General features: G+C 33.6%; 3 protein-coding genes across 4 annotated transcripts; 1 reads left to right on the forward strand and 2 right to left on the reverse strand.

The window, feature by feature from the left end:
- Positions 1-90: 90 nt before the first annotated feature.
- On the reverse strand, positions 91-7,359 carry LOC101257809 (probable E3 ubiquitin ligase SUD1). Of its 2 annotated transcripts, none has more exons than XM_010316920.4 (9): positions 6,709-7,359; positions 4,797-5,489; positions 3,847-4,617; positions 3,548-3,759; positions 3,075-3,428; positions 1,838-1,998; positions 1,592-1,755; positions 1,360-1,506; positions 91-831 (listed from the first exon to the last, which is right to left on the reverse strand). In XM_010316920.4, exons 1-9 carry the CDS (start codon positions 7,048-7,050, stop codon positions 337-339), a joined length of 3,339 nt encoding a protein of 1,112 aa, XP_010315222.1. In that variant the 5' UTR covers positions 7,051-7,359; the 3' UTR covers positions 91-336. The 2 variants fall into 2 exon arrangements, with proteins under 2 accessions (XP_010315222.1, XP_025884239.1); XM_026028454.2 differs by having other exon boundaries at positions 1,838-1,995; positions 6,709-7,251.
- Positions 7,360-11,869: 4,510 nt separating this feature from the next.
- On the forward strand, positions 11,870-16,792 carry LOC101259681 (filament-like plant protein 7). Its single transcript, XM_004230716.5, has 6 exons — positions 11,870-12,194; positions 12,896-13,003; positions 13,316-13,460; positions 13,603-15,409; positions 15,498-15,558; positions 16,125-16,792. The coding sequence occupies exons 2-6, from the start codon at positions 12,902-12,904 to the stop codon at positions 16,539-16,541; spliced, it is 2,532 nt and encodes an 843-aa protein (XP_004230764.1). The 5' UTR covers positions 11,870-12,194; positions 12,896-12,901; the 3' UTR covers positions 16,542-16,792.
- Positions 16,793-16,931: 139 nt separating this feature from the next.
- LOC101259986 (wax ester synthase/diacylglycerol acyltransferase 11) lies at positions 16,932-22,225 on the reverse strand. The gene is made up of 7 exons (XM_004230717.3): positions 21,382-22,225; positions 20,967-21,208; positions 18,774-18,846; positions 18,041-18,108; positions 17,743-17,955; positions 17,497-17,634; positions 16,932-17,395 (listed from the first exon to the last, which is right to left on the reverse strand). Exons 1-7 carry the CDS (start codon positions 21,878-21,880, stop codon positions 17,240-17,242), a joined length of 1,389 nt encoding a protein of 462 aa, XP_004230765.1. The 5' UTR covers positions 21,881-22,225; the 3' UTR covers positions 16,932-17,239.
- Between the last annotated feature and the right edge of the window lie 754 nt (positions 22,226-22,979).

The following is a 22,979-nucleotide window of genomic DNA, read 5'->3' on the forward strand; positions in this document are numbered from 1 at the left end:
TCTTCTCCAGTGAAGTTTACTTGAACTAAATGTGAAGACAGGATCTTCTCTTGCATACAATTGGAAAGCAAAGATACAGACAAACTAGACTCAGCTGAAATTGAATCCACTAATTATGTCAGCACCAAGTAAAAAGAGTACATATTCACAAGTAGTAAATATTACTGATAGAGAAACTGCTCAGAACTAATACAAGTTGGTTTCTCTACTTCTGAGAAGCAAAATAACAATAATCCATTTTGCAATTTGTTCAGCCTAACCTTACCCCTTACCCCCACCCCCCCTCCACCTCCATAAACCTTATTGAGCAGCCGAGGATCATGTCGGGTACAGACTTCAAGCATCTTGCATAATACCACGCCTGTGTCTTAGTCCTATATCAGCAACCTCCTCGACATCCCCATTCAGTAGAGGGATCTCGCCCTCTCCACCCACCTCTACTTCATTATGCCTCTGAAGTACCTCTTCCCCAAAATTATGAAGTCTTCGACCAATCAAATAACGGTCATCGCGTATTGAATTGTGGAGATTGGTGAACCATACGTGGAAACGCTTTGCACAGAAACAGAAGAGACTGAAACCAAGACACCCAATCCAAGCATATCGGTAAACGGCAGAGTTCACAAGCAAAGGGTAACCAAGTATTGGGAACACACCCCTGGCCAAAACGTATGGAACACACAATGCTGTAAGCAGCTTCATGATGATAGGAAGGACTATCTCCCGAAGCACCCAAAAGCCTTGCAACCTAGAGAAACCATTCTCCCTCACCCTCTCAAATTTCAGTCGCCAGCTCTCATCGACCAGTGGCATCATATGATCTAGCATAACCTGTTTAGCACAAGTCAAGTTAAGAAATCGGTAGAGTAGATATAGATATGCCAATATGAAGTAACTAATGTGCATTATACACAAAGGGATACTTGGGTGCCAAATGACATCCAAATTAGTGAAATGCATGGATTTTTAAACCACAAGAAAAAAATCTTTTCATTGCTTCTGGGAGGTATGATTTTGTTCAAACAGCTTTGATCTTAAACATGGAGCAATACTTCAAATGAGCTGCAGAAATCGTAGGGGGAAAAGATGCAGATCAACCATGATTTACAGCCCCACCACCAAATGTGTGCTTCAAATGAGCAATATGCAGAAATCGTAGGGGGAAAAGATGAGATCAACCATGAATTAAGAGCCCCACTGCCAAATGTTTTTTCGAAAAGGCTACAACTTATAACAAGAAGGGAAGGAAATGTTCTAGACAAAAAGCATGTAAATCCAAAGATTCAAACCCCCACGTCAATGTTATAAACAGGTAAAACCAAAGCTCATAATAATGTAAATAAACTATAAGGCACTTACCAGCCTGGTCCAGATCTTTAGAAAGATTAGTCCTAAAGCCCAATCTTGATAAAGAAGGAAGACTGGACTTTCATCAATGGGGACTCGCATTGGCACAATGACCAGAAGTTCAAAAAGCAGACCAATTAACACAGGAATAATAAATATCTGGAAAGAGAATCAACAAATAAATTAACAGTACGGGAAAAAAATCAAGGTGCAAGTACTGAATCAAAATGAAAGGTGTCATTACCCATATTGACAACAGTGCAGAACTCTTCAGAACAATGACACACCATTTCCATATTTGGTTCATCAAAGCTGCAACCCTCCTAGTTCTAACTTGATCGATTGAGTACCTCGCTCCAGCAATGGCAGTCCAAATTGCATAACTTCCAATTACAAATGCATACAAATCTGAGAAGTAAAAGCAACAAAAGGTCAGTGTTTTTATTGTGAGGTGAACAGAAACCAACTTGGGCTAGGTTGACAGCAATACCATTGCACTTGATTCCATGAGTTATTGGAAGCAATGGGAGGGAATTGAAGAGCGCACGTCCAAGTGAAATCGGTACGATGATGAGGGCAGAATTAAAAAGTAGGAGAGTCATCCACGCCACAACAAGCAACAGCACAATACGGAGCACAAAGGCGTACCTGCTATAGATGTTTCCAAACAACATAAGACTCTTGCTAAAGCTTATTTGAGGTGAACTTAGAGTATCACCAATTTATGACTTAAACACTAGATCCTACAGAAACAAGCAAGACAAGAACTATGGCCACTGCACTGTAACAGCAACTTTGTCCAACAAACAAAATTAACAAGCAACGGAAACATACAAGGTGGAGGTGGGGGTCCAAATGAAAGAAAAAAAATGAAAAGCACTAAAGATTGGACTTTTTTTTCATTTAGAAGTACCACCCCAACTCTTAACAAATATCGAGACCCAAAAAGGAACACTAGGTTTACAACACGTACCCAATGTAACTCCACAAGTGGGTTTGAAAGGGTGAGTGTACCCAGACCTTGCCCCTACCTCATGGAGGTAGAGAGGCTGTTTCCAGAAGGACATCAGCTCAAGTAACATACATCTAAACGAATTTTCAAAATAATACAGAAATAATAACAGCGTGCGACCTGCCAAACAGAATGGATATGACAAGTGAAAAAACACAAATGGAACAAGTAGCTGAAGAACTGGACATTTAGTCAAACTGTGATTTATGCTTAATAATGGAGAAGATACTACAATAATCCCTTAGTGGAACTGACTGCACAATCTACACGTCAGTGATGAGTTAGCTAAATACCAATCCACAACGGGCACTAGTCCTACATATAATAGCCAATATACCATGAGAGACCGAATTGTACCTCTCAAAAAACATAAAAAAAAGAAAGTATTCTATGAAGACTGCCCATTCATAAGCTTATCTAGGTTTTTTTTAAAAGCTAGGAGGCTTTTAAAAATTAATTTTGCGTTTCACACATTTGGGAAGAGGCTAAATTAGTACTCCTTCCATTCTAATATATATTTCTGATCTGTGAAGCCAAAATGTTTTGAACTGTTAAGTATGATTTATTCTATACAACTCCCATTAAGGATACAAAACTCATTTCGCTATTCACGTATTAAACTTTGATATGACGTTTTATCAATCAAGCTAAGAACCATCCTTTAACATTTCCCTCAATGACTATTATAATAAACATGGAGCATTGTTCAACTTACTCGGGATCCGCCTGTTCTTCATTGTCATAGTCTTCTACGAAGTTGGAACTAGCTGCTGCATGCCTAGCTCTGTTATCAGGAGCAAACCCTACCAAGGCCCGATCTGGTACACCATGCGGAGCTTGAAACCTGTCCTGCCTTCCTTGGTCACCATTTCCATTCTCTTGTCTACCATTATCCTCAGGTCGGGGCAGTAAGAAATCAGTTAGACCAAGAGACCAGCCCACTGCAGTAAACCAATATCGGAGCAGAGATTTGATTGTTGTACGCAACTTAAAATGCTCAATCGCAAAGGGAATACAGATTTGGAAGAGAAGCATGTCAGCAGGTATTTCAGTAAATGGATCAGATACACTGCACAAAGAGTAACAGTTCATTAAGTACCAAAGGGATGAAAGCTCAAAACTTGAATCCACATACCACATACATATTGAAACCAAAATCACAAGGAACAGAGCAGGAAACAATCTTACGAGATATCAAGTGGGAAAATGGATGGAGCCATTCGCATGGCAAGTTTGACAGGCAGATACACGAGCATCACTATTAAGCTTCCATAGACTGCAACAGACAAAAGAACTCGACGAGCATGCTTATGTACAGGATCATCAATCAAATCACGGAACGGGTTGTAGTTGGGATCTGCTGGATCTCGAAGAAAGTAAAGCACCCCATTACGCAAGACCTACAAAAAGAATTGTGGTAAATTAGTAAAAGAAAACAATTCGCAAAATAGAGATGGGAAACAGAACAAGTCTAATGAAGATTTTACCCCTCGAAGAAGGCTAACAAAGATACTTATTTGTAGCATGTAGACAATTCCTACAACCCAATGAACTAATGAGCTTGCCAATGGAGATACTGAAAAAAATTCCACCCTTTGTGTGATCGACTTCCCAAACATTCTAATGGTGCAAACATCCAGCCACCATCCACACATCAAAGGGAAAACACCAAGTTCGATAACAAGGAGGAAAGCAACCTTAATCATAGTCATCAGATGCCTCATAGCTGCTACAAATTGTCTAAAGAGGGAGGGGATGGTTTCTGCAATGGAAGCGATACCATAGAATCTTCCCAACGTCAAAGGCTCTCCCCTGGTGTACCGGATTAAAGCTACAATCCCAAGGTAAAAAAAGACTAGAGAAAATATAAACATGTAGCCAACAGCAAGAGTTGTAACATCCGAAAGTCTGGATGTTCCAACAGATGACCCTTTCAAAAGATCAGTCGACACTGTTGTGCTGAGATTGTTTGCTGCCTCACTCAATTCAGTGGCATTTGCTTTCAACATTTCAGTGACTTGACCAAGTAAACTGCTCTCATCATTAGCAGTGGGAGTTAAATTCGCGACAGCAGTCCATGCACTCTTCAAAGTAATATTGGCCAAGGAAAGTGCTGTTTCAGTAAGTGGCATAACAGTTGATAATACTGGATTGCTTGCAGAGGACAAAATCCAAGACAAATAATAGAGTATAATTCGTCCTAATGAAAAGGGAACAAAGATCACAACTCCAAGAAATATCATATTACTGGCAAGAACCTGCACAAAAGGCAAACCACCATATATCACTTATCTTCTCATGTTAAGTTTGCAGACAACAGAATAAGAGAAATGGAAGTACACATCAGGAAAAATATGGTCTTCTGCAGAGCTTAGAGAGTACAAAAATATATTTAATGACTGCATGAGAAAGGTGGCGAGTGAAAGCAAGAACGTACAGTAAATGCATTTTCAACCAGATGAAAAACAGGACCCTGCATGCCAACAAGCTCATCAAAAGGTACATCCTCTGCACCATCAGCATCATCTAAACCATCAAACATCTGTTCAACATGAGCCTCAAGCCGTGCTGCCTGCATCTCCCAACGAGCGGCAACATTTTCAGCGTTTCTCCGGATTAACTGACCAGCTCCAGCAATTCCTTGTGCACCATTAGCATCTTCCTCATTTGCATCAGCAGCAAAATTTCTGTTTGCAGGAGCAACAGGTCTTCTTGGAGCACGGGCTGCATTTCTGTCCCCATCATCTTCCCTGTCAGCTTCCTGGCCCCCAAGTTCGCGCAAATGTCTGAAGTAATCCCTCAATGAAGTTGCCCCAAGAAAGATGAAAACAATGCTAGCAGAGAGCAGAAATCCATGCAGACAGTCGGTAAGAATGATGGTCGTGGATAAGTGACCCAAGAATAGTCTATGAGCTTCTCCAAAACTTCTAACAAAAGCCAACCGCCATATCCAGAATGTAATGAACGGTATTATGAGCAGCCATACAGAAAGAACAAAGCTAAGACGTAGGAAAAATTGCAGGACATGGCATGCTTTCATTGCCATCCCAACCACGAATTCTTGAAAAGGGAGCCTAGCCGGAGCGTTCTCAGCATAAACTGGTGAAAATGAGAATGCATGTTTGCATACCTACGTTATAATAAAAAGAAATTAGTGAGAATCCACCAATAGAGGGATCACCCTAGGTGAGATCAGAAAACAACTTTTCAATGATAGCTATGTGCTGCAGTATCCAACCACACTCTATTGCAAGAATCATCTATGGTCAATCTTCATAGAAAAAGAATCATTTATGGTCAGTTTTACATCTAAGTGATAATTGTAACTTTCATTTAAGTGAGTCTTAATACACATTTCCAAAAGTCATACAGTTATACATTTCTCATATTGATTTAATAAGAACAATTAAAAAATTTTCAAATCACAACTTCACTTGAGGAGTACAAAACAATAAAGCAAATCTATGCCTCAAACCCAAATCAGACCCGCTGCTAGAGTCATCATTATCCATTTCAGTCCATATAGACCCATTTTATTCAATATCCAATAATTTGACGTCATCTAATCCTAAAAATTCTTTATAGTTTCTATATGAACTTCTAATAGACTATCAATGTTGGATTTAATGTAAACATACCATCAAGACTAAGCTTCACGCCCAATTAGTCCTTACATAAGTATAATACATGAGTAGTAGACTGTACTAAATGAATGAGCTTACAATCTATAGACTGGAAGAAAAATTGTCTTCTTCTTTAGCTTCTTTTTTTTTTTTTGACAACAAGGGAAACCGCAGCCGCTACCCTTTTGAGTGCGCACAGGGTTTTACCCGCTCCTATTCAATAGCTCGCAAACCACATAGGAGAGATAACCCGCACCACTAGGCAAGCCTGGTGCGACGAGCTCGACCCAAAAGGCCAACCCAAGGGGTTTCAAACTTGAAACCTCCAACATGGAAGTCCAAGCTCAAACCAGTGGGCCACCCGGAAGGGTGTCTTTTTCTTTAGCTAAACGGGATAAGAGAAGCAAGAAAACTATAAGCGTGTCAATGATGTGACAACTTTGCATCAAGAAGAGCTTGCAAAATTGATATGAGGATTTCTAATTTCATGGAGGTAAAGAAGAACAAGCAATAGCTTCAATTATGATTGAAAAACATGTCATAAAGTTAAGAATCCTTTGGCTGAGTGAGTAATATATTGAGACTTAAACAAGAAAAGGAAGATTAACAATACCCACTCCATTTTCAATACCCACTGAAGCTTAACTAAAAGAGTCGAGTTTGATACAAGAAAACTTAGCATAAAACAAGAAATATGGGGAGGGATTAAGCAAATGAAGAACGAACCTCGCATTGGCGAGCGTTACTGTGATTAAGCCATTGAAGTAAACAATCCTGGTGAACATACTTAATACTACCACTGCAAGCACAAGGATACCGGAGAGGATTATCGGCTTCACCAGGGTTCCGACAGATCCGACAAACATCCTCTTCTTCTTCGTCATCATCGAACCTGCTGGCCAAAGAATTCAAATCTTTACGTGTCACCTGGTCCGTAGACAACCCTGAGGAAGAAGATGCAGACGGCGATGAAGACGAATTGATCGCATCGGCGGAGGAGCGTTCCGCCGGAGAATTTCCACCACCGCCACCATCGTTCGACGCCGGCACCGCCGTTGCGATCTCCATCAACGATTGATTTGATTTGTATCTCCTAGGGTTTTTCTTGAAATCGTGACGATGCGATGGAGCTGTGGTTTGGTCCAACGAGAGGATCAACAAAATCGTGGACCAAGGACGTCGGTTTATCTTTTATTATTCCTATTTTATCCCTCAAAATTTGTTATTTATACGCGTCTCTTTTTTTTTCAATAATATTTATTCCATTTTATTTTATCTAATATATATATATATAAATAACTCTTCAAAAGTTCATTTTAGACTTTTTTTCTCATAATAGTCTTAATATGAAATGACGATATATTTTTTTTAAAAGAATATTGTTAAAATATGAAGTAATATAAAATATATATATATTTTAAATATTTTTTTTATAAGATAAAAACGACCATTTCTTAGTCGGCGAGGAGTTTGACATTAGATATGGCGTTGGAAAGGTGAACTGTGGGACCCTATCTAATGCATATTTAATATTAGATTTTTTTGACTAATTTAAACGTGGATTTCTAGAAACAATCTGGAATATTCAATAAAAAATTATAAAGCAAAGGACACGTATGTAAAAATCTGTTTTAATTTTGTTTGAAAAAAAGTTGAATACTATTATTTTTACTATTATAATTTATACAAATGTTATTATATGTGACGGTCACAAATATTTAAAAACATATATTTGCAAGAATACTATTATTATAATAATATATATTTAACCATTGTTGAACCCAAAATTGATAAAAGTAAATTCTCATTTTACTCGTCATTCCAATATATCAAGAAGATTTTTTTTTTTATGTTTTATTAGTAACAATAAATACTATTCTTCATTTATCATTTTTAACTATCCAATACTAAATATTAATTAGTAAGATATTAATATCAATAATCATTTATTTAGAGATATATCAAGTTAAACAATAACAAATAAAGATGAAGAGAAGAAATAAATAAACTGATACATTTTGAAATTATAAAATTTGAAAAGTTCTGCTTTATCTTTTTTTCTTTAAAACCCCAGACAGTGACACAAAACGAATATAATATATGAGAGTTTTCTATTCAGAAAAAAATATATTTACAGTTTATTATTTACATTAATAAATGAGGACTGTTAATTATTCAAAAAAAATTAAAATTCGGGTCCCTCTTTTGATCTTCATTGGGCCAAAACTTTGGGCTGCATCCCGCAATCTAAACAGGCCATAACTTTGTCTGTCTAATTTTGGGCCCAATTATATTTATCTTATGGTCTATTTTCATCGTAGTACAAATTCTACTCTACCAAACTAAGATTTGCTTGGATTGGATCTTTGGTAAATGAGACCAATCAAGATGTCATTTTCCATTATTGAAGAAGATCACATAGCAAGAAGATTCTATTTATTGGATTCAAAATTTATTATTTATTAATATATACAATTGAACTATATGCAGTCGCCTTAATAAGTTGTAAACCCTTATTCATTTTCTCTTGTGATTATGCAGTAAAAAATATTTGTGAATAATTTTTTTATTTTAAATAATTAGCATTGGGCCAAACTTTTGGGCCGCAGCCTTCAATTTAGGCGGGCCATTAGTTCTGTCTCTGTCTAACTTCCATACCAGCAATTGGACCCAATGATGACAACTTATGGTCTATCTTCATTGTAGGTCAAAATCACACTCTACCAAACTTTTAGAAAACGAAATGTGGTTGGACATTTAGCTAATCAACATGTCATTTCCCATTATTAAGATAATAAAGAAGATTAGGTAGCAAGAGGACCCATAATAGATTTGATTTACTAGTTCTAAGTTTTTTATTCATACTTAATTAGTATTAGCAGAGTATTAATTAGTACTTTTTTAAAAAATAAATTTATAAAGAAGGTTTAAGTCAAAATAATTGTATTCAGATGAACCCTATAAAATACACATTAAAAAATTATATTTATAGGGTGATCAACAATTATATTAATCAGGGTGATATTTTATTAGGGAGCTATCGATTTGTAATTCAACTTTACTTTATGTTTACGATGACTTCATTGACTTTGTGCATTGCAATTTGTTCAATTTTCACCACAAGGCATACTCAACTTTTGGCAATTCCTTATTGCAAAAGTTTGGAGCCAAACGGATCCTTAGGGGTCGTTTGGTACAAAATTAAATAATGCAGGGATTAGTAATGCAGAGATTAGCAATTCAGGGATTAGTAATGCAGGGATTATTTTTATCAAGTGTTTGGTTCATTGTTTCTTATCTAATTTTGTGTGGTTTAAACCAATTATACCCTAGAGTTATTATGAGATTATGTATTTCATGTAATTGAGTCAAAGTAGATAATTAACGGAGAATATTATTTTTTTATAACATTTTTAACTAGTTAGGAGAATAAAATTTTTATTCTCATGTTCACTATTTTCTCACTTAAATTATTTGAGAGTAAATAATTGTCATCTTAATAAATTAGAGTTAATAACTCAAAAGGTCACACAACTATAATGATTATAGAGAAAATTTATTGAACTTTGTTTTGTATCAATAAATTTAAAAAACTCTTTATCATAAAATAAAAATATAAAATAAATATAGAAAAATAAATTAAACTATTTTTATACTCGAGATGTGTGTGTATATATATATATATACACACACTCTTGTTTTAGACTACTTGTGTAATGTTTAATGAACTTTCATTAAGAGACAATATTTTACTTATGAATTGTTCTTAAATTCATACGTCAACATTAACATATTCGTCGGATTATAATATTTTATATTAATAATAAATAGATTAAGTAATTCATATTTTAGAAACAAAAATTATATCTAAATAATAAAAGTTGTAAGCTAATTTATTTAAATAACTTTATTAGTATAAATATAAAATATAAAATATAAAATCAAAAAAATAAATTAAATATTAAAAGGATTTGAGGGGTATTTTTGTCTTTACCTAGAATAGTCCATGATATTAGAGTTAATACCTCCAAATGGAAGGTATTAGCAATACATCACATAATACCATGTGGGATGTATTAACCGATCCATGGATTAGTTATACATAGGCTCACATTTCCTACCAAACACAATATTAAGTTATACCACATCTAATACATGGATTATTTCTTTTAAATACATCCTACCAAACGCCCCCTTAAGTGTGTTTGGTGGGAGAAAATATTTTCATACTTTCTTTTCATTTTCATAATTAATTAGTTAAAATGTTTTGATATTATATTCTACGAAAAATATTATTTTTTTTTAAAAAAAGAAAAAACTATCTTTTAAGTGAAAGCCAGAAAAGTATAAATTTTATAAATCACATTTCAAGCCTATATTTTTGTTTCCACGCTCTAATCACTAACAAATAAATAAAAACTAATCACTTATTTTCGTTGATACGAAGAAAACAAATTGTTAGAGGATGGTTTAACACTAGTTATAATTACCTATGTTATTTAGGTTTAAAAAGAAAATCTATTGTTTTGCTTGTGATTACATCACGTGCTTTATATACTAGTTGTGGTTTGTTACCTAAAATGGTATCGTTTTTAAGGCAATACACGTGAATTTGATCATTCCTCATTTGCTTGCTACATTTATTTACATAGAATTGATTACAAATTAATTAATACCTCAACAAATAAAATTCCATTGACCATATATAAAATTAATTGAAAAATGATGCTAAGTATCAATTATCCTTACAATTAAACACTATATATAATTAGTGTAGTTGGTGCACGAAGTAATAATTAGCTCTCCTCATAAGTCATAACCCACTAAGATAAGTGATGCTTTTGCTATATTATAATTAACCAAATGGAATAAAGATGATTAAAAGCTATAATTAATAAAGATGAAAGTAACACAAGGCCCAAGGGATGAGGAAAAAAGAAAAAATCATAATCTCAAACTTGATACCTTTACTAAGAAAAAGGGTCCACAAATGTTATTTTTATAAACAAAGCTGATGCTTCTTTTAGACTTTGAATACAAAGGAAAAATATAGAATGAATTTATCATATAGGGACAAAATCATTATGCAACAATCAATTTCTCTTGACCTATATTTATGTCACACAAATTCCTCAATATGTAATGAATTAAAAGTGGAAATAGATTGCCTATTTGGCCTCCAAAGCTTGTTAATGTAAAAAATGTTACTAGTTAAGGTTTAGTATTATACATTATATTATATAAGCTATTAGATAAAGTTGGATGATCATGAAAGTCATTATTATTTTCTCGCTGAAAAATATTAGATAACTAAAAAATATATTTATCGTATTGAAAAGAGACATAAAAGAAAACATTGTAATATTATCATCATATATAATAAAGAGAAGTATTTGAAAAATATTTGGAGCATATTATTAGTTTCAGCTCCAAACTTTAACACGAATTATTAGTTTCAGTTCTGATTTATCGATAGCCTTAAAAACACCTCTAAATTTGACATAAATTATTAGTTTCAGGTTCGAACTATGGACAACCCTAATAACACAATATTATTTGACTAATTAAATATAAATACATTCCCCATCTTGCAATATGACTAAATAAAACCCCAAAATTTACGCTTAACTTATAACTGTTTTCAACACTTCTCTCCGCTTTTCATTAAAAGTTTCATATTCTTATAATACTAATTATGATAATTTGAAGTACATAAGTTTAAAAAGAACTACTTCTTACTATCATAAGAGCGAAAATTTATTTTTGTTCGTACATTTTACGTGGTTAATATTGAATGGAGAAATTAGTAGAGAGTACTGTATATACATTGCATGTTGTGAAAGTGTAACATTATTAGAGAGCAAAACAACTGTTGTTTGGCAAAATTGGCCCCTCCAATTAAAAACTTTATGTCATTTTACTTTTATAATCTTTTCTTTTTTTTAACCAAAGTGAAGGTGACCCACATATATACTGTGTTTGTTTCATTTCACTTCCCAAGTGTGTAAACTTGTCGGTGGCAATTTTTTGTGCTTCCATTTTTTACAACTACTCTTTTTTTTATTTATATATATAGTTTCAGTTTCTATGTTTTGAATGGTCATAATTTTTCTTCTTGTTTGTAGTAACTACGTTATTTTCAAGAATTGAAAAGAGTACTCTGTTGTTACATCAACAGATACCTGCTTGTGCATGCTAGATTGAGCTTCTTGGTGAGTACTACTTTTTTTTTTTTTTTTTTTTTTTAATTTCATGTGTGAAGTTGAGTTTTAGTTTTCTTGGCGTTGATAGTCACTTGCATTTCTAATTTTTTTTTATGTAACTGTAGAATTTTACAGTAGGACTGCCTTTTATTCATTCTCTGTTTTTTGTTTTTTTCACTTTTGCTAAAACAAGATTATGAATTTTGGGGGTTATGTTCAAAATTTCTCTCCACTCTCACAACCCACACCCAAAATGGGGTTGGGGTGGGTGGTTAAAAATGGAAACTTGTTGCTCTTTTGTGAAAAATTCTTAAAATTTTAGATGATTGGGGTTGGTGGCTTATGTCCTTTGTTTTCCTTCCGTGCTCGTTTGGATTGACTTATTTTAGATGCTTTATAAAGTCTTATAAATAGCTTTTGAACAGTTTTGAAGTGTTTGAATAGAGCTAATAACAAAAATAAGCCAAATGTCATAAGTTAAAATCATAACTAATGGCTTTTGGTTTATAAGCTCAATAGTATGGGTGGCCTAAAGCCTTATTTCAATGAGAAGCCATTAGTGTGAAACTTGCAAAAACTGATGCTCATAAATGATTAAAGAAGATGCCAAATGACTGAAATTCGATTATTCGTTTTTGTTTTTTGGTATTCTTTTTTTATCTGCATTCTGGAAATTCTTAAAAATTCATTACTGAATTTCATGGTGACAGTAAATCATGGACCAGAAGTCATGGTTATGGCCGAAGAAGCGATCTTCAGAGAAGACAATTGTTTCAACCACCAAATCTGATCATCCTGCTCAAGGAAATGGAATTGAGGTACTTAAAACATTGTCTTGTATCCGTCAATAATTCGTAGTAAATTGCATCTTCATATTGTTGTTCAATTTATGGACACATGACAGTTAATCATCGTTAAGTACTAATAATAGTTGTTACAGCATTATATTTAACTTTAATGTGAGAAACTTTTCATGCAAGTTTTTATGAGTAAATCCGTAATGCCTTCGTTTTATATGCAAAATTAGTATGGTTTGATTTGAGTTCCTTTTATGCTGGAGGAGGCAGACACCTTTAGTGTTGTAACATTCTATTGGACCATTTCGCTAAAAATAAATTAATTGTGTTCAGGAACAGACAGTTCCAAATGAAACCGAATATATGGAGCAATCCTTGAAAATCTTAGATGAGAAGTTAGCAACCGCGCTCAGTGAGTCTAATTCTAAAGACGAACAATTGATAAAGGCTGCAGAAATGGAACAAGAAGCTATTGCTGGTAACAACTTGGTTTCTTCGTTTTTCCTGTTTTGTTCTCATGCACATTTTTCTCAGTTTACGTTCTCTACGTTTCTCTTAAGCTTTAAAGCTTCGTTCTAAATGAACTAGTATACTTCTAAGACATGAAAATGCTATTTCAGGTCAGAAGAAAGCCGAAGCTGAAGTACTTTGCCTTAAAAAAGAACTCTATGAAGCGGTACACCAGAGAGAAGCTGCTAATGAAAGGATAATGCACTTGAACACTGCCCTAAAAGATCACATGCAGCAATTAGCTTCTCTCAGGGAAGATGACGAGCAAAAAATACGTGACGCTGAAATGAGGACATCAAAAGAATTCGAGAAGGCACTCAAAAAGTTAGAGGAAAAATTAGCAGAAACAAATAAAAGGCATGCTAATTTGACTCTTGAGAATTGTCATCTGAATAAGGTCCTTCTTGTGAAAGGGCAGATCATTGAAGAACTAACCAAGAGAGGTGTACAGGCAGAAGCAGAGTTTAATGCACTAATGTCGAGGTTGGATTCTGTAGAGAAAGAAAATTCTTTCTTGAGGTATGAATTTCAGATGCTTGAGAGGGAGTTCCATATTCGGAATGAAGAGGTGGAGTTCAGCCACCGCTCTTTGGATGCCTCCCATAAGCAGCATCTTGAAAATATGAAGAAAATTAGAAAATTGGAAGGAGATTGTCAAAGATTACGTCTTCTAACTCGTAAGCGCCTTCCAGGTCAAGTTGCATTGTCAAAGGTTAAGAATGAAATTGAAATGCAAGAAAAAAATCAGACTGTCATAAGGAGGAAGAAGTCTGATCCTCCAACTGGAAGTTCAATTCCTAAGGACAGAGTCCCGGAAGGCCATCCTGACATTCTCCGTAAAGAGATAAATTGTTTGGTCGAAAGTATGTGCAATCTGGAGGGAGAGAACAGAGTTTTGAAAGAATTGTTAGCAAGGAAAGAAGTTGAGATTCGCCAGGGTGTGCATCATCTTGGATTAGTTTCTTCTGTTAAGGGTTCCAAAGAGCTGGCCCTGGCTAGTCCACTATCATATGAAACTTCCTCAATATCAAGTTATGACACGAGCAAGAGAGACGAAAGTGTTTGCTCAAAAATGAATGGGGTTTCTGAGATGTGTCTGATGGATGATTTTGTTGAAATGGAGAAACTTGCAATAGTTGCTGTTGATTCTACAGTAGGGAGTTCTTATCCTGCCTCAGATGCAAGTCTCACTTTATCAGACTCCTCGAGAATAGAAGCACATGGAAATCAGACGGACTCGAATGGTAAGGAACTAGTTCCAGTGGGACCTGGTGATTCAAATGAGGCAATGGCGAAGAGATCCTCCAATTGGCTTCATAATATCTTGAAAATAATCATGGAGCAAAGCCGCGTCTCAAAAAAAGGCGCCGATGAGCTGATAGAGGACATTAGAGTAGCTTCATACAATGTAATTCCTCCACATACCTGTGCAGGTCATTCAGAACTGCTTCCTATCAGTGGTTACATTACTTGGAAATCTCCAGTGACATCTCCTAAGATGCAAAGTTCAACAACCGAACCGGAGAAGACGCATCCTATCCTCCAAGAAGAAAATGAAGGACTGAAAGCTGAGATGAATAGTATGAAGTCCTCAAACAATGATGTACAAGTCAAGCTACAGGTAGCGAGGAACAAGTGCGAAAACTTGACAAGTGAACTTCAGCAATCACAACAAATTATTGAAGGCCTACAAGCCGAACTGAAAACAGCCAAGGAATCCAAAAGAAGGATGGAGGATCTTATCGAAAATCAGAAATCAATCAATGATGATCTTGACACCCAGCTTAGTGTGACTAGAGTTAAACTAAATGAAACGCTTTCAAAGCTATCTTCTCTTCAAATTGAATTGGAGGATAGAAGTCACTGTTGTGAAGAGCTGGAAGGAACTTGTCTTGAGCTTCAACTCCAACTTGAAAGGTATGCATCACTAGTCACTTTGTATTCTTAGTTAGTACTAGTTCTTTTAAGAATAAAAGGTCTAACTTCTCTAATATCTGATTGACAGTATAACTGGCAAAACAACTTCTGTGGATGGTGTGGATCAAGAAAAAGATTTCCAGCAAACTGTGAGTTCTTCTTCTGCCGATTTGAGTTTTTCTTGTGTCATTCTTGTCTAGTTACAACATCCATTCCGCCCTCCCCATCCCCGATAGGCAGCGGTGACATTGTTTTCCTCTCCATGTTCTTTCATCTATATATGTGTGACCTCAAGCCCTAAGAAACTCTTGGTTCTTTAGCTGCCTTTAATTGCTGAAGCATTTAGTGACCGAGTATTGGAACTTGTGTGATATCGGGCATCCACTCAAAATAGATTTCAGTCAATTGTTGCATGTTGTAAGTAGAAGCACTGCTATGAATATGTATGCAAGATCAAGTAAGGGCTTAAAACTTAACTTGATGGCTGAAGGCCTAAAACTAGTGGTAGTATTTTAAGTGTTAAAAGTGACTGCTATAATTTGTCGACCTCAAAAACTAATTGCTAGCCCATGAACTATATATGATTACAAATTGGATGTACTAATACTATTTCCATACCTTATTGATGATACTTCTAATGAAATGAATCACAGAGAATGTTATTTGGTACTTATCTACTGTGTTACGTAGAGAAATGATTGTTTAAAATTGGCAGGGCTGGGAGATAACTGCTGCCTCGGCAAAGTTGGCTGAGTGTCAAGAGACTATAATGAACCTAGGGAAGCAAATTAAGGCCCTAACTTTGCCGCCACAGGAAAATACAGTTGGTGACACTAATGCCAGCAGTAACAAAATGAGGAAGCACATGTCTTTACTCGATCGGATGCTCACTGAGGATGACATGGAAAAGGATAACCTCAACTCTCCCAACTCAGAAGAACCTTTAAGAACCATTGATACAGTTCTCGCGACACAAAGCCCACAGCCTGAACCTAATACTCCCAATACGGGAGCTATGGTAATTTTGCCAAGCAAGAAGCCAGGGGTGAATTTTCTGAGGAAACTTTTGCTCAGAAAGAAGTATGGAAGAAGCAAGAAAAGAGCCTTTCCTTTAGCCATTGAAGCTTTCTAGTCGTGCAAGAAAATTGGGTTTTTACTTTTCAGCATGCAGTTTTTGGTTTGATCAACACATTATGCACATAAATATATGTATCTTCTTGTAAGGTATGCATCTGCAGCCTGGATATTGACTACTTCAGTTACTTACCTTCATGGACCTTTTTTGAGTGTGCTCTGTATGTACTTGTGTAATAAAAGCCTCTGTTTATATACTTAATGTTACTTACCTCTCTATTTCTGTGAGGTAAGGGTAATATCTACTTACACTCTACCCTCATCATGCCCACTTGTGGGATTACACTAGGTATGTCATTGTTGTTGCTTACTGTTGCAAAATATAAAGTAAATCAATCACTTTGTAGAAGCAAGAAGGGCAGAACAAGAATTAAAAGGAAGAAAAATCTACACATAAAGAGGCCTCAATGAATGTGCCAATTCATTAGGAGTAATCAACAGTCCAATAATAACAACAAAGAGAATGTCTGTCTCAACTCTTTTACAAGTAATTGTACCAATAAATTACATATCCCCTTCCTTTGTCCCACTTGAATGATTTTTATGAGTAATTTACCTAAAAAGAGAACTATATATACCTTAATTCCCATTATAAGAGGAATAAGGCCAACAATATATTGTAGCACAATAAATTACAATGCTTGTGTAAGGAAAAAAAAAGTTCTTTACGCTCTCGATGTGTATAAGTTAAATCCTTTAATTTTTGGAAACAGCTTGTGCTGCTTCTTTCATTTCCAGTAAGGCATCCTGAAAACACTTGGCTAGAACTTTGGGATCAGGGATGATATCTTTAGCCACCAATATTTGCATGCCAGCTCTTCCTGCATAGCTCACCATGTGCATTGTGATCGCCTGCATTATTAATATAACATGTATAGGCACAATTAGAAACTTGGCTCTGGCATAACTAGTAAAGTTGATGTAGACTAGTCGAATACGTTAAGAAAACTTACATGAGAGAGGGCAGTAGAAGTGACTCTAACAGATGATATGCGGTTCCCTCCAAAGGTGATATCCTCTGCAGGGCCGATCACATTTGAAATTGTGAAAGTTGTATTGCTAATAATTCTGTAGTTGAGCAAGGTAGCTAGCTACACACCACAAACAAACAACAGTACAAAAATATACTTTACTTAGTCTGATTTTGGATAATTGGTTCATGACTCGTTTATTAACTTGACCTCAAAATAGTAGTGTACCTTAGCACCAAAAATGGACATGATTAAGTCTCCAATTTTATAGGAGCAAGGACCCTCTAATGATAACTTTTTCTTGTCTATCATTGCTTTAGCTCTCTTTACAAACTGCAATGGATCACTTCCTCCTTTGTGATAATAAACTGGTAATAGTAACATCCCAAATTTGTTACCCCACCGTGCTCCAGATTTGCTCTTCATCAACTCTGAAAAGTCCTGCAAAAATAATACTCCTAATAAAAATAAATTTTGATATTATTACTGTCTGACAAATTTATATTTAGGAAAATTAAATTTTCACCTGTAATCCAGATTGTTTTCTTAAATTAATCATGGCAACTCCAGTCATCTGAAGCCCTTCTTTCGTAGCTGCAAATGAATTGAGATAAGAACAGTCAGTTGATTGATCATCTGAAAAGTTGTTTCTTATAACTTTCACATATATCAAACATAAAATTTATATTTGTATACTATAACAAAGTTTGCATAATTGTGCTTCATAACAAACTTATATATGTATAATTCGCTATACATATACAATTGAAGCGAATTGTATAAAACGAATTATATAAAACAAGAAAGAAAGAAATTATATACAATTTAAATTTGTATAAAACGAGAAAGAGAGAAAGACAAAAAGAAACTTGTGCAGGAAATATACAATTGAATCGAATTGTATAAAACGAGAAACGCGGAAATTATATACAATTCGAATTTGTATAAAACGAGAAAGGCAAAAGAGACTTGGGCAGGGAAATATTTATTTTGTGTAATAATAAATGTATAGGACGAAGATATATGTCTTTGCATACGTTTGTACAATTTTCTCTTGCTTTATATAATTAAAAACACAATTTATACAATTCTATTGTATAAAGCGAGAGAGACGAGCGACAGGAATAAGCGAGCGAGAGAGAGAGTGACGAGCGAGAATATAAAGAAGAAAGGGACTGACAAATAATTTATTATAAAATACAAATAAATCAAAGATAACTATTATATTTATTTTATACAAGTGTCTTTTTTTTATATACCTTTGGGTGAACGCAGATCCAGGTACCTAGAGAGCCCAAATGATATAACTCCAAAGAGGACATCGTTGATGGTCTACAAATAACAAAATTAAGAAATCAATTAAGCAGTTGCATATTTATTAGTATATAATCACTTTCGTCAAGGTTATAACTATTTCCTGTAAAACAAAAGGTGAGATTCACGAATGGTTATGAATTATTAAGAGTCAAAGTAAAATAAAATAGAAGAATATTTTCTACCACAAGACTGGCAAGTTCTATTGTAATTTTTTTTTTCTTTTAATATATATATATAAAATAAAGTGTGGTTGAGAGTTTCACCAATCCAATAATATCCATAATAATTTATAATAATAATAATAACGATAAATAAATAAAAAAGAAAAAAAAGAGAGAATAGTGCCACGTCATTTGCTCTTTTGTGGTTCTCTGCATATGACTTTTCCTCAAACTTTCACAGCCGTGGATCACAACTTGACAAGTTGTGTGTTGGAAATTATATTTTGTAAAATATTTTTGTCATTTTTTTATATTTCTGAACGTATAAAATCAATTTGTTTTTTTTTTTTAAAAAAAAGAACACTTTCTATATTTACTTTTTCATTCCAAAATTGTTTTACTCCCCACCCACGTATACTCTCCCTCCCTAACTCCCAATCCTCAACTATCTCATACTGCTTTCATAATATTTTACTAGGTGACATATAAATTTTCTTCGAATAATATTTTTTTATCAAATATTGAAAAAAAATATATGAAAAATTTATTTATTTTTTAAAATAATATTTTTCTAAAAATTCATTTTGTCATGAAAAAAATTTATCATTCATTATCAAACACTAGTATTAAAATAAAATTTAAAAAAAAATACTAAATGTCAACCCCTCAAACTACCTTGACATCAATACATTTTACGTTTAAATATAACAACCCTTTCTAACTTACTACCTTTAAGTGCACCAATTTATAGCACTTCATTACTCGATCTATGCCTAGATATAATTATACAGGTCCACTTGATCTAAGAAAATACTCTAGAACAGTACAGTAGCTCTTTTTCAGTTTTCTTCTATTTTCTAATTTCGATAGACATTTTTTTTTTCCTCATTCAATATTCGAAATTCATATTAAAGCTTCGAGTAAATTCAAACTGTACACTCCAAAATTCATTCGTGAAAAGCGCTTGCAATCAGATTTTCTCATATCTAAAGCTTATGATTAAGGGTGAAACACTTTCATTAAGTACATCATAATCAATGTTGATTGGTAGCTAATGTTACCCGTATTTGTTGTTAGATGGTGAGAGATAATAAATATTTTTTAAAATTAATTTAAAGTTACAATTAAAATGATTGAAATACGATTTTTTAAAAAAATAATTAAAAATTCCACAAAATAAATTTTTCCAATTATATCACCACGCCCCACGGCCACAAATTCTGCCTTTTTATATCACCACTAGTTCTAGCTGAGAATGATATCTAGAACTTGTGATGCTATAATAGTTACTTATCATTTGTTTCATTTTTAACTGTCATAATAATAATTATTTTATACAATATATTATTTTAGAATTTTAAAATAAATTGAATTATTTTTGTCTATGAATTGAATTAATTACTTTTTTTCTTAGAAATATATAACGAAAGAAATATATTATTAAATTAAAATTTTAAAACTAATAAAATTAATTTAATTCAATTCAATTATTAATTATTTTTTTGGAAAAGACATGTAATAAAAGCAAATATGAGAATTAAGATAAGGGGAAAGATTACTTCTCATTGAGTCATTAGCTCCCTAACTGATTCTTCTTATAGAAAAAAAAAAAAAACAACAAACCAATATTTGATTCAAAAGCTCATATTTGTTTGTTATAATATTTAACCATTCTTAAAAAGTAAATAACCGAAACAGAATAATAACTATATTATATTATTTTAATTATAAATATAAAATAATTAAGCATCTCTTACCTACTAATATTAAAAAATTTACCTTTAAATTTGTGATGTAAATGACTTTTAAATATATTGAAAAGTCGTCCGTTATATCATCAATAATCAAATAAAATAAAAACTATATAATATAATAATAATAAAAATATACTGAACTATTAAATAAACTCTAAATCAATTTAAAATTAATCCAACGGCATGCGATTAATTAGAGTTGTAGGAGAAATTAACTTACCGCATTATCGATGGCTTTTTTTACCGTCTTCATATCGTCAATCTTAAACTTGGCTGTCGCCAATTTCCGCGGCCATAGCTCGACTCCAGCTCCGCCGCTTATGGCTGTCTTCTTATCCTTCAACCACAAACTCCTCAAACCAAACTCTGTAACATACACTAACGTATACCATATAACCATCACCAATTTCTTCAACAAACTCCATACATTCAAATTGTTTGATGAACTCGATGTCCCTATACCTGTCGAAAGTATAATCAAGTAAATAAAACAATCGTTACCTGCGATAACTCAGTTTTAGATGAGATGATTGAACACACAATACAATATGATATTAGAACAGATATATGTATGAAATCGAGCAATCTACTGTTTTAATAGTTAAATTTTCGATAGTCACACAAAACAGATGTACCATGAGTTGTGGGGCGCTGATTAGGATCGTCGGCTCGCCGGCAACAAGACATGAACATGGACATAAGAGAAATTCCATCACCAAGAGCATGATGAAGTCTCAAAACGGCCCAATTATGGGCTAAGAGAAGATGAAATTCCCAAAGAGGCTTCGTTAAGCTAAGCGGAGTTGAAACACAGAGATCCGCTAAGTAATCGTTAACAGCATCTTCATCGGCAATTGAAGGATCATCAGTGAGTGGTTCATGGCGAATAATGAAGTGATCATCCACGTTGACTTCAGTTTTACGCCATCGTTCACGGCCACACGTGTCTTTCAGCATGATACTGGAGAATCTGGGATGTTTAACCAATATGGAATTGCTTATTTCCAATTTGACGGCGTCGACGTCGATTGGATCGTCGACGGAAACGGCACAATTGATGATTTGCTCCATCCCCGGCTGGACGAATAATCTGCCGGCCGGCGTCAAAGGCTCGTCTCCGTCGGTTATGGTCATTTTTCTGAAACAGAGCACAACTGCCCTAACTTTAGACTAAATAAGAAAACTCATTCCTTCAACAATTTTAAATAGGAAAAGCATTTTTACTTATTTCCGATTTGATTATCGTTGAATTTACCATTCTCCAATCTCGTAAATTTAACATGGAGACTTCTAATTAACAATTTCACCTTTTAGTAATGAAATAACTTTAAAATTATGGTAACCAATAATAGTAAAATACAGTAACTTTAATCATTCAGTTATTATATACATAAGTCAAATATCAAGTTCTGTTATCCTGATTCCAAATATATTCTCTTTATTGAAGATGTTATTAATCTCTTTTCATTACTCTAAAATGAGTAGAATGTGAGTTATAAGGATGAAATACAATAATAATTTTATATTTTAGTTTAAAATTATCACTTTTTTATCTTACAGATACTAAGACAATGTTTAAATTGGCTTAAAAGTTGGTCAAATATACTTTTAAGTCAGTTTTTGATTTTCTACAAGTGTTTGACAAATATGAAATTAATTTAAAATAAATTAAAAATGACTTTAAATACGTTGAGATGTTTGACAACATAAAAATGACTTAAAATAAGTCAAAAATCAAAAGTAGATTTAGCATACTTTTTATTTGTGACTTAAAAGTCATTTCAATTTAATTTTTTTAATTTTTGATTTGAAAAAACAATTTTTTTGGCTTATAAAAAAAATAGTTTTTGAGTCAAAAATAAAAAATCAAACTGAAATGACTTTTAGGTCAAAAAATAAAAAGTAGGCAAGAACCTACTTTTAATTTCTAATTTATTTCAAGTTATTTTTTAATTTATCAAACACTTCGTAACTTATTTTAAATTACTTTTTATATTCACCAAATACTTTCATAAATTAAAAATTGACTTAAAAATAAATTTAATCGAGTTTTAAGTCAATCCTAATAGATTCTAATTCACTATCTTCTAAAAGGTGATTTTATCTCTATTTTAACCCCTTTAAATAAAAATTCGGAAAAATCAGTAGTTGCTACTGATTGAATACCAAATGAATTCACTCTTAAAAAAAACAAAACAAACTAACAACTCTACCAAATAAATTTAATGTAACA

Source organism: Solanum lycopersicum, chromosome 1, assembly GCF_036512215.1.
Source record: "Solanum lycopersicum chromosome 1, SLM_r2.1".
Taxonomy (NCBI): Eukaryota; Viridiplantae; Streptophyta; class Magnoliopsida; order Solanales; family Solanaceae; genus Solanum; species Solanum lycopersicum.

What these genes read in the sequence shown, in the direction of transcription:
- LOC101259986 (XM_004230717.3), bottom strand. Translation starts at nt 21,880, where the DNA reads ATGACCATAACCGACGGAGACGAGCCTTTGACGCCGGCCGGCAGATTA. An exon ending in AAAAAGCCATCGATAATGCG is followed by an intron (nt 18,847 to 20,966) that starts GTAAGTTAATTT and finishes TGTTATTTGTAG; the next exon opens with ACCATCAACGATGTCCTCTT. An exon ending in CTTCTACTGCCCTCTCTCAT is followed by an intron (nt 17,396 to 17,496) that starts GTAAGTTTTCTT and finishes TTAATAATGCAG; the next exon opens with GCGATCACAATGCACATGGT.
- LOC101257809 (XM_010316920.4), bottom strand. Translation starts at nt 7,050, where the DNA reads ATGGAGATCGCAACGGCGGTGCCGGCGTCGAACGATGGTGGCGGTGGT. An exon ending in GTAACGCTCGCCAATGCGAG is followed by an intron (nt 5,490 to 6,708) that starts GTTCGTTCTTCA and finishes ATTATAACGTAG; the next exon opens with GTATGCAAACATGCATTCTC. An exon ending in ATTTTCCCACTTGATATCTC is followed by an intron (nt 3,429 to 3,547) that starts GTAAGATTGTTT and finishes CTCTTTGTGCAG; the next exon opens with TGTATCTGATCCATTTACTG.
- LOC101259681 (XM_004230716.5), top strand. Translation starts at nt 12,902, where the DNA reads ATGGACCAGAAGTCATGGTTATGGCCGAAGAAGCGATCTTCAGAGAAG. An exon ending in GGAACAAGAAGCTATTGCTG is followed by an intron (nt 13,461 to 13,602) that starts GTAACAACTTGG and finishes ATGCTATTTCAG; the next exon opens with GTCAGAAGAAAGCCGAAGCT. An exon ending in CTTCAACTCCAACTTGAAAG is followed by an intron (nt 15,410 to 15,497) that starts GTATGCATCACT and finishes TCTGATTGACAG; the next exon opens with TATAACTGGCAAAACAACTT.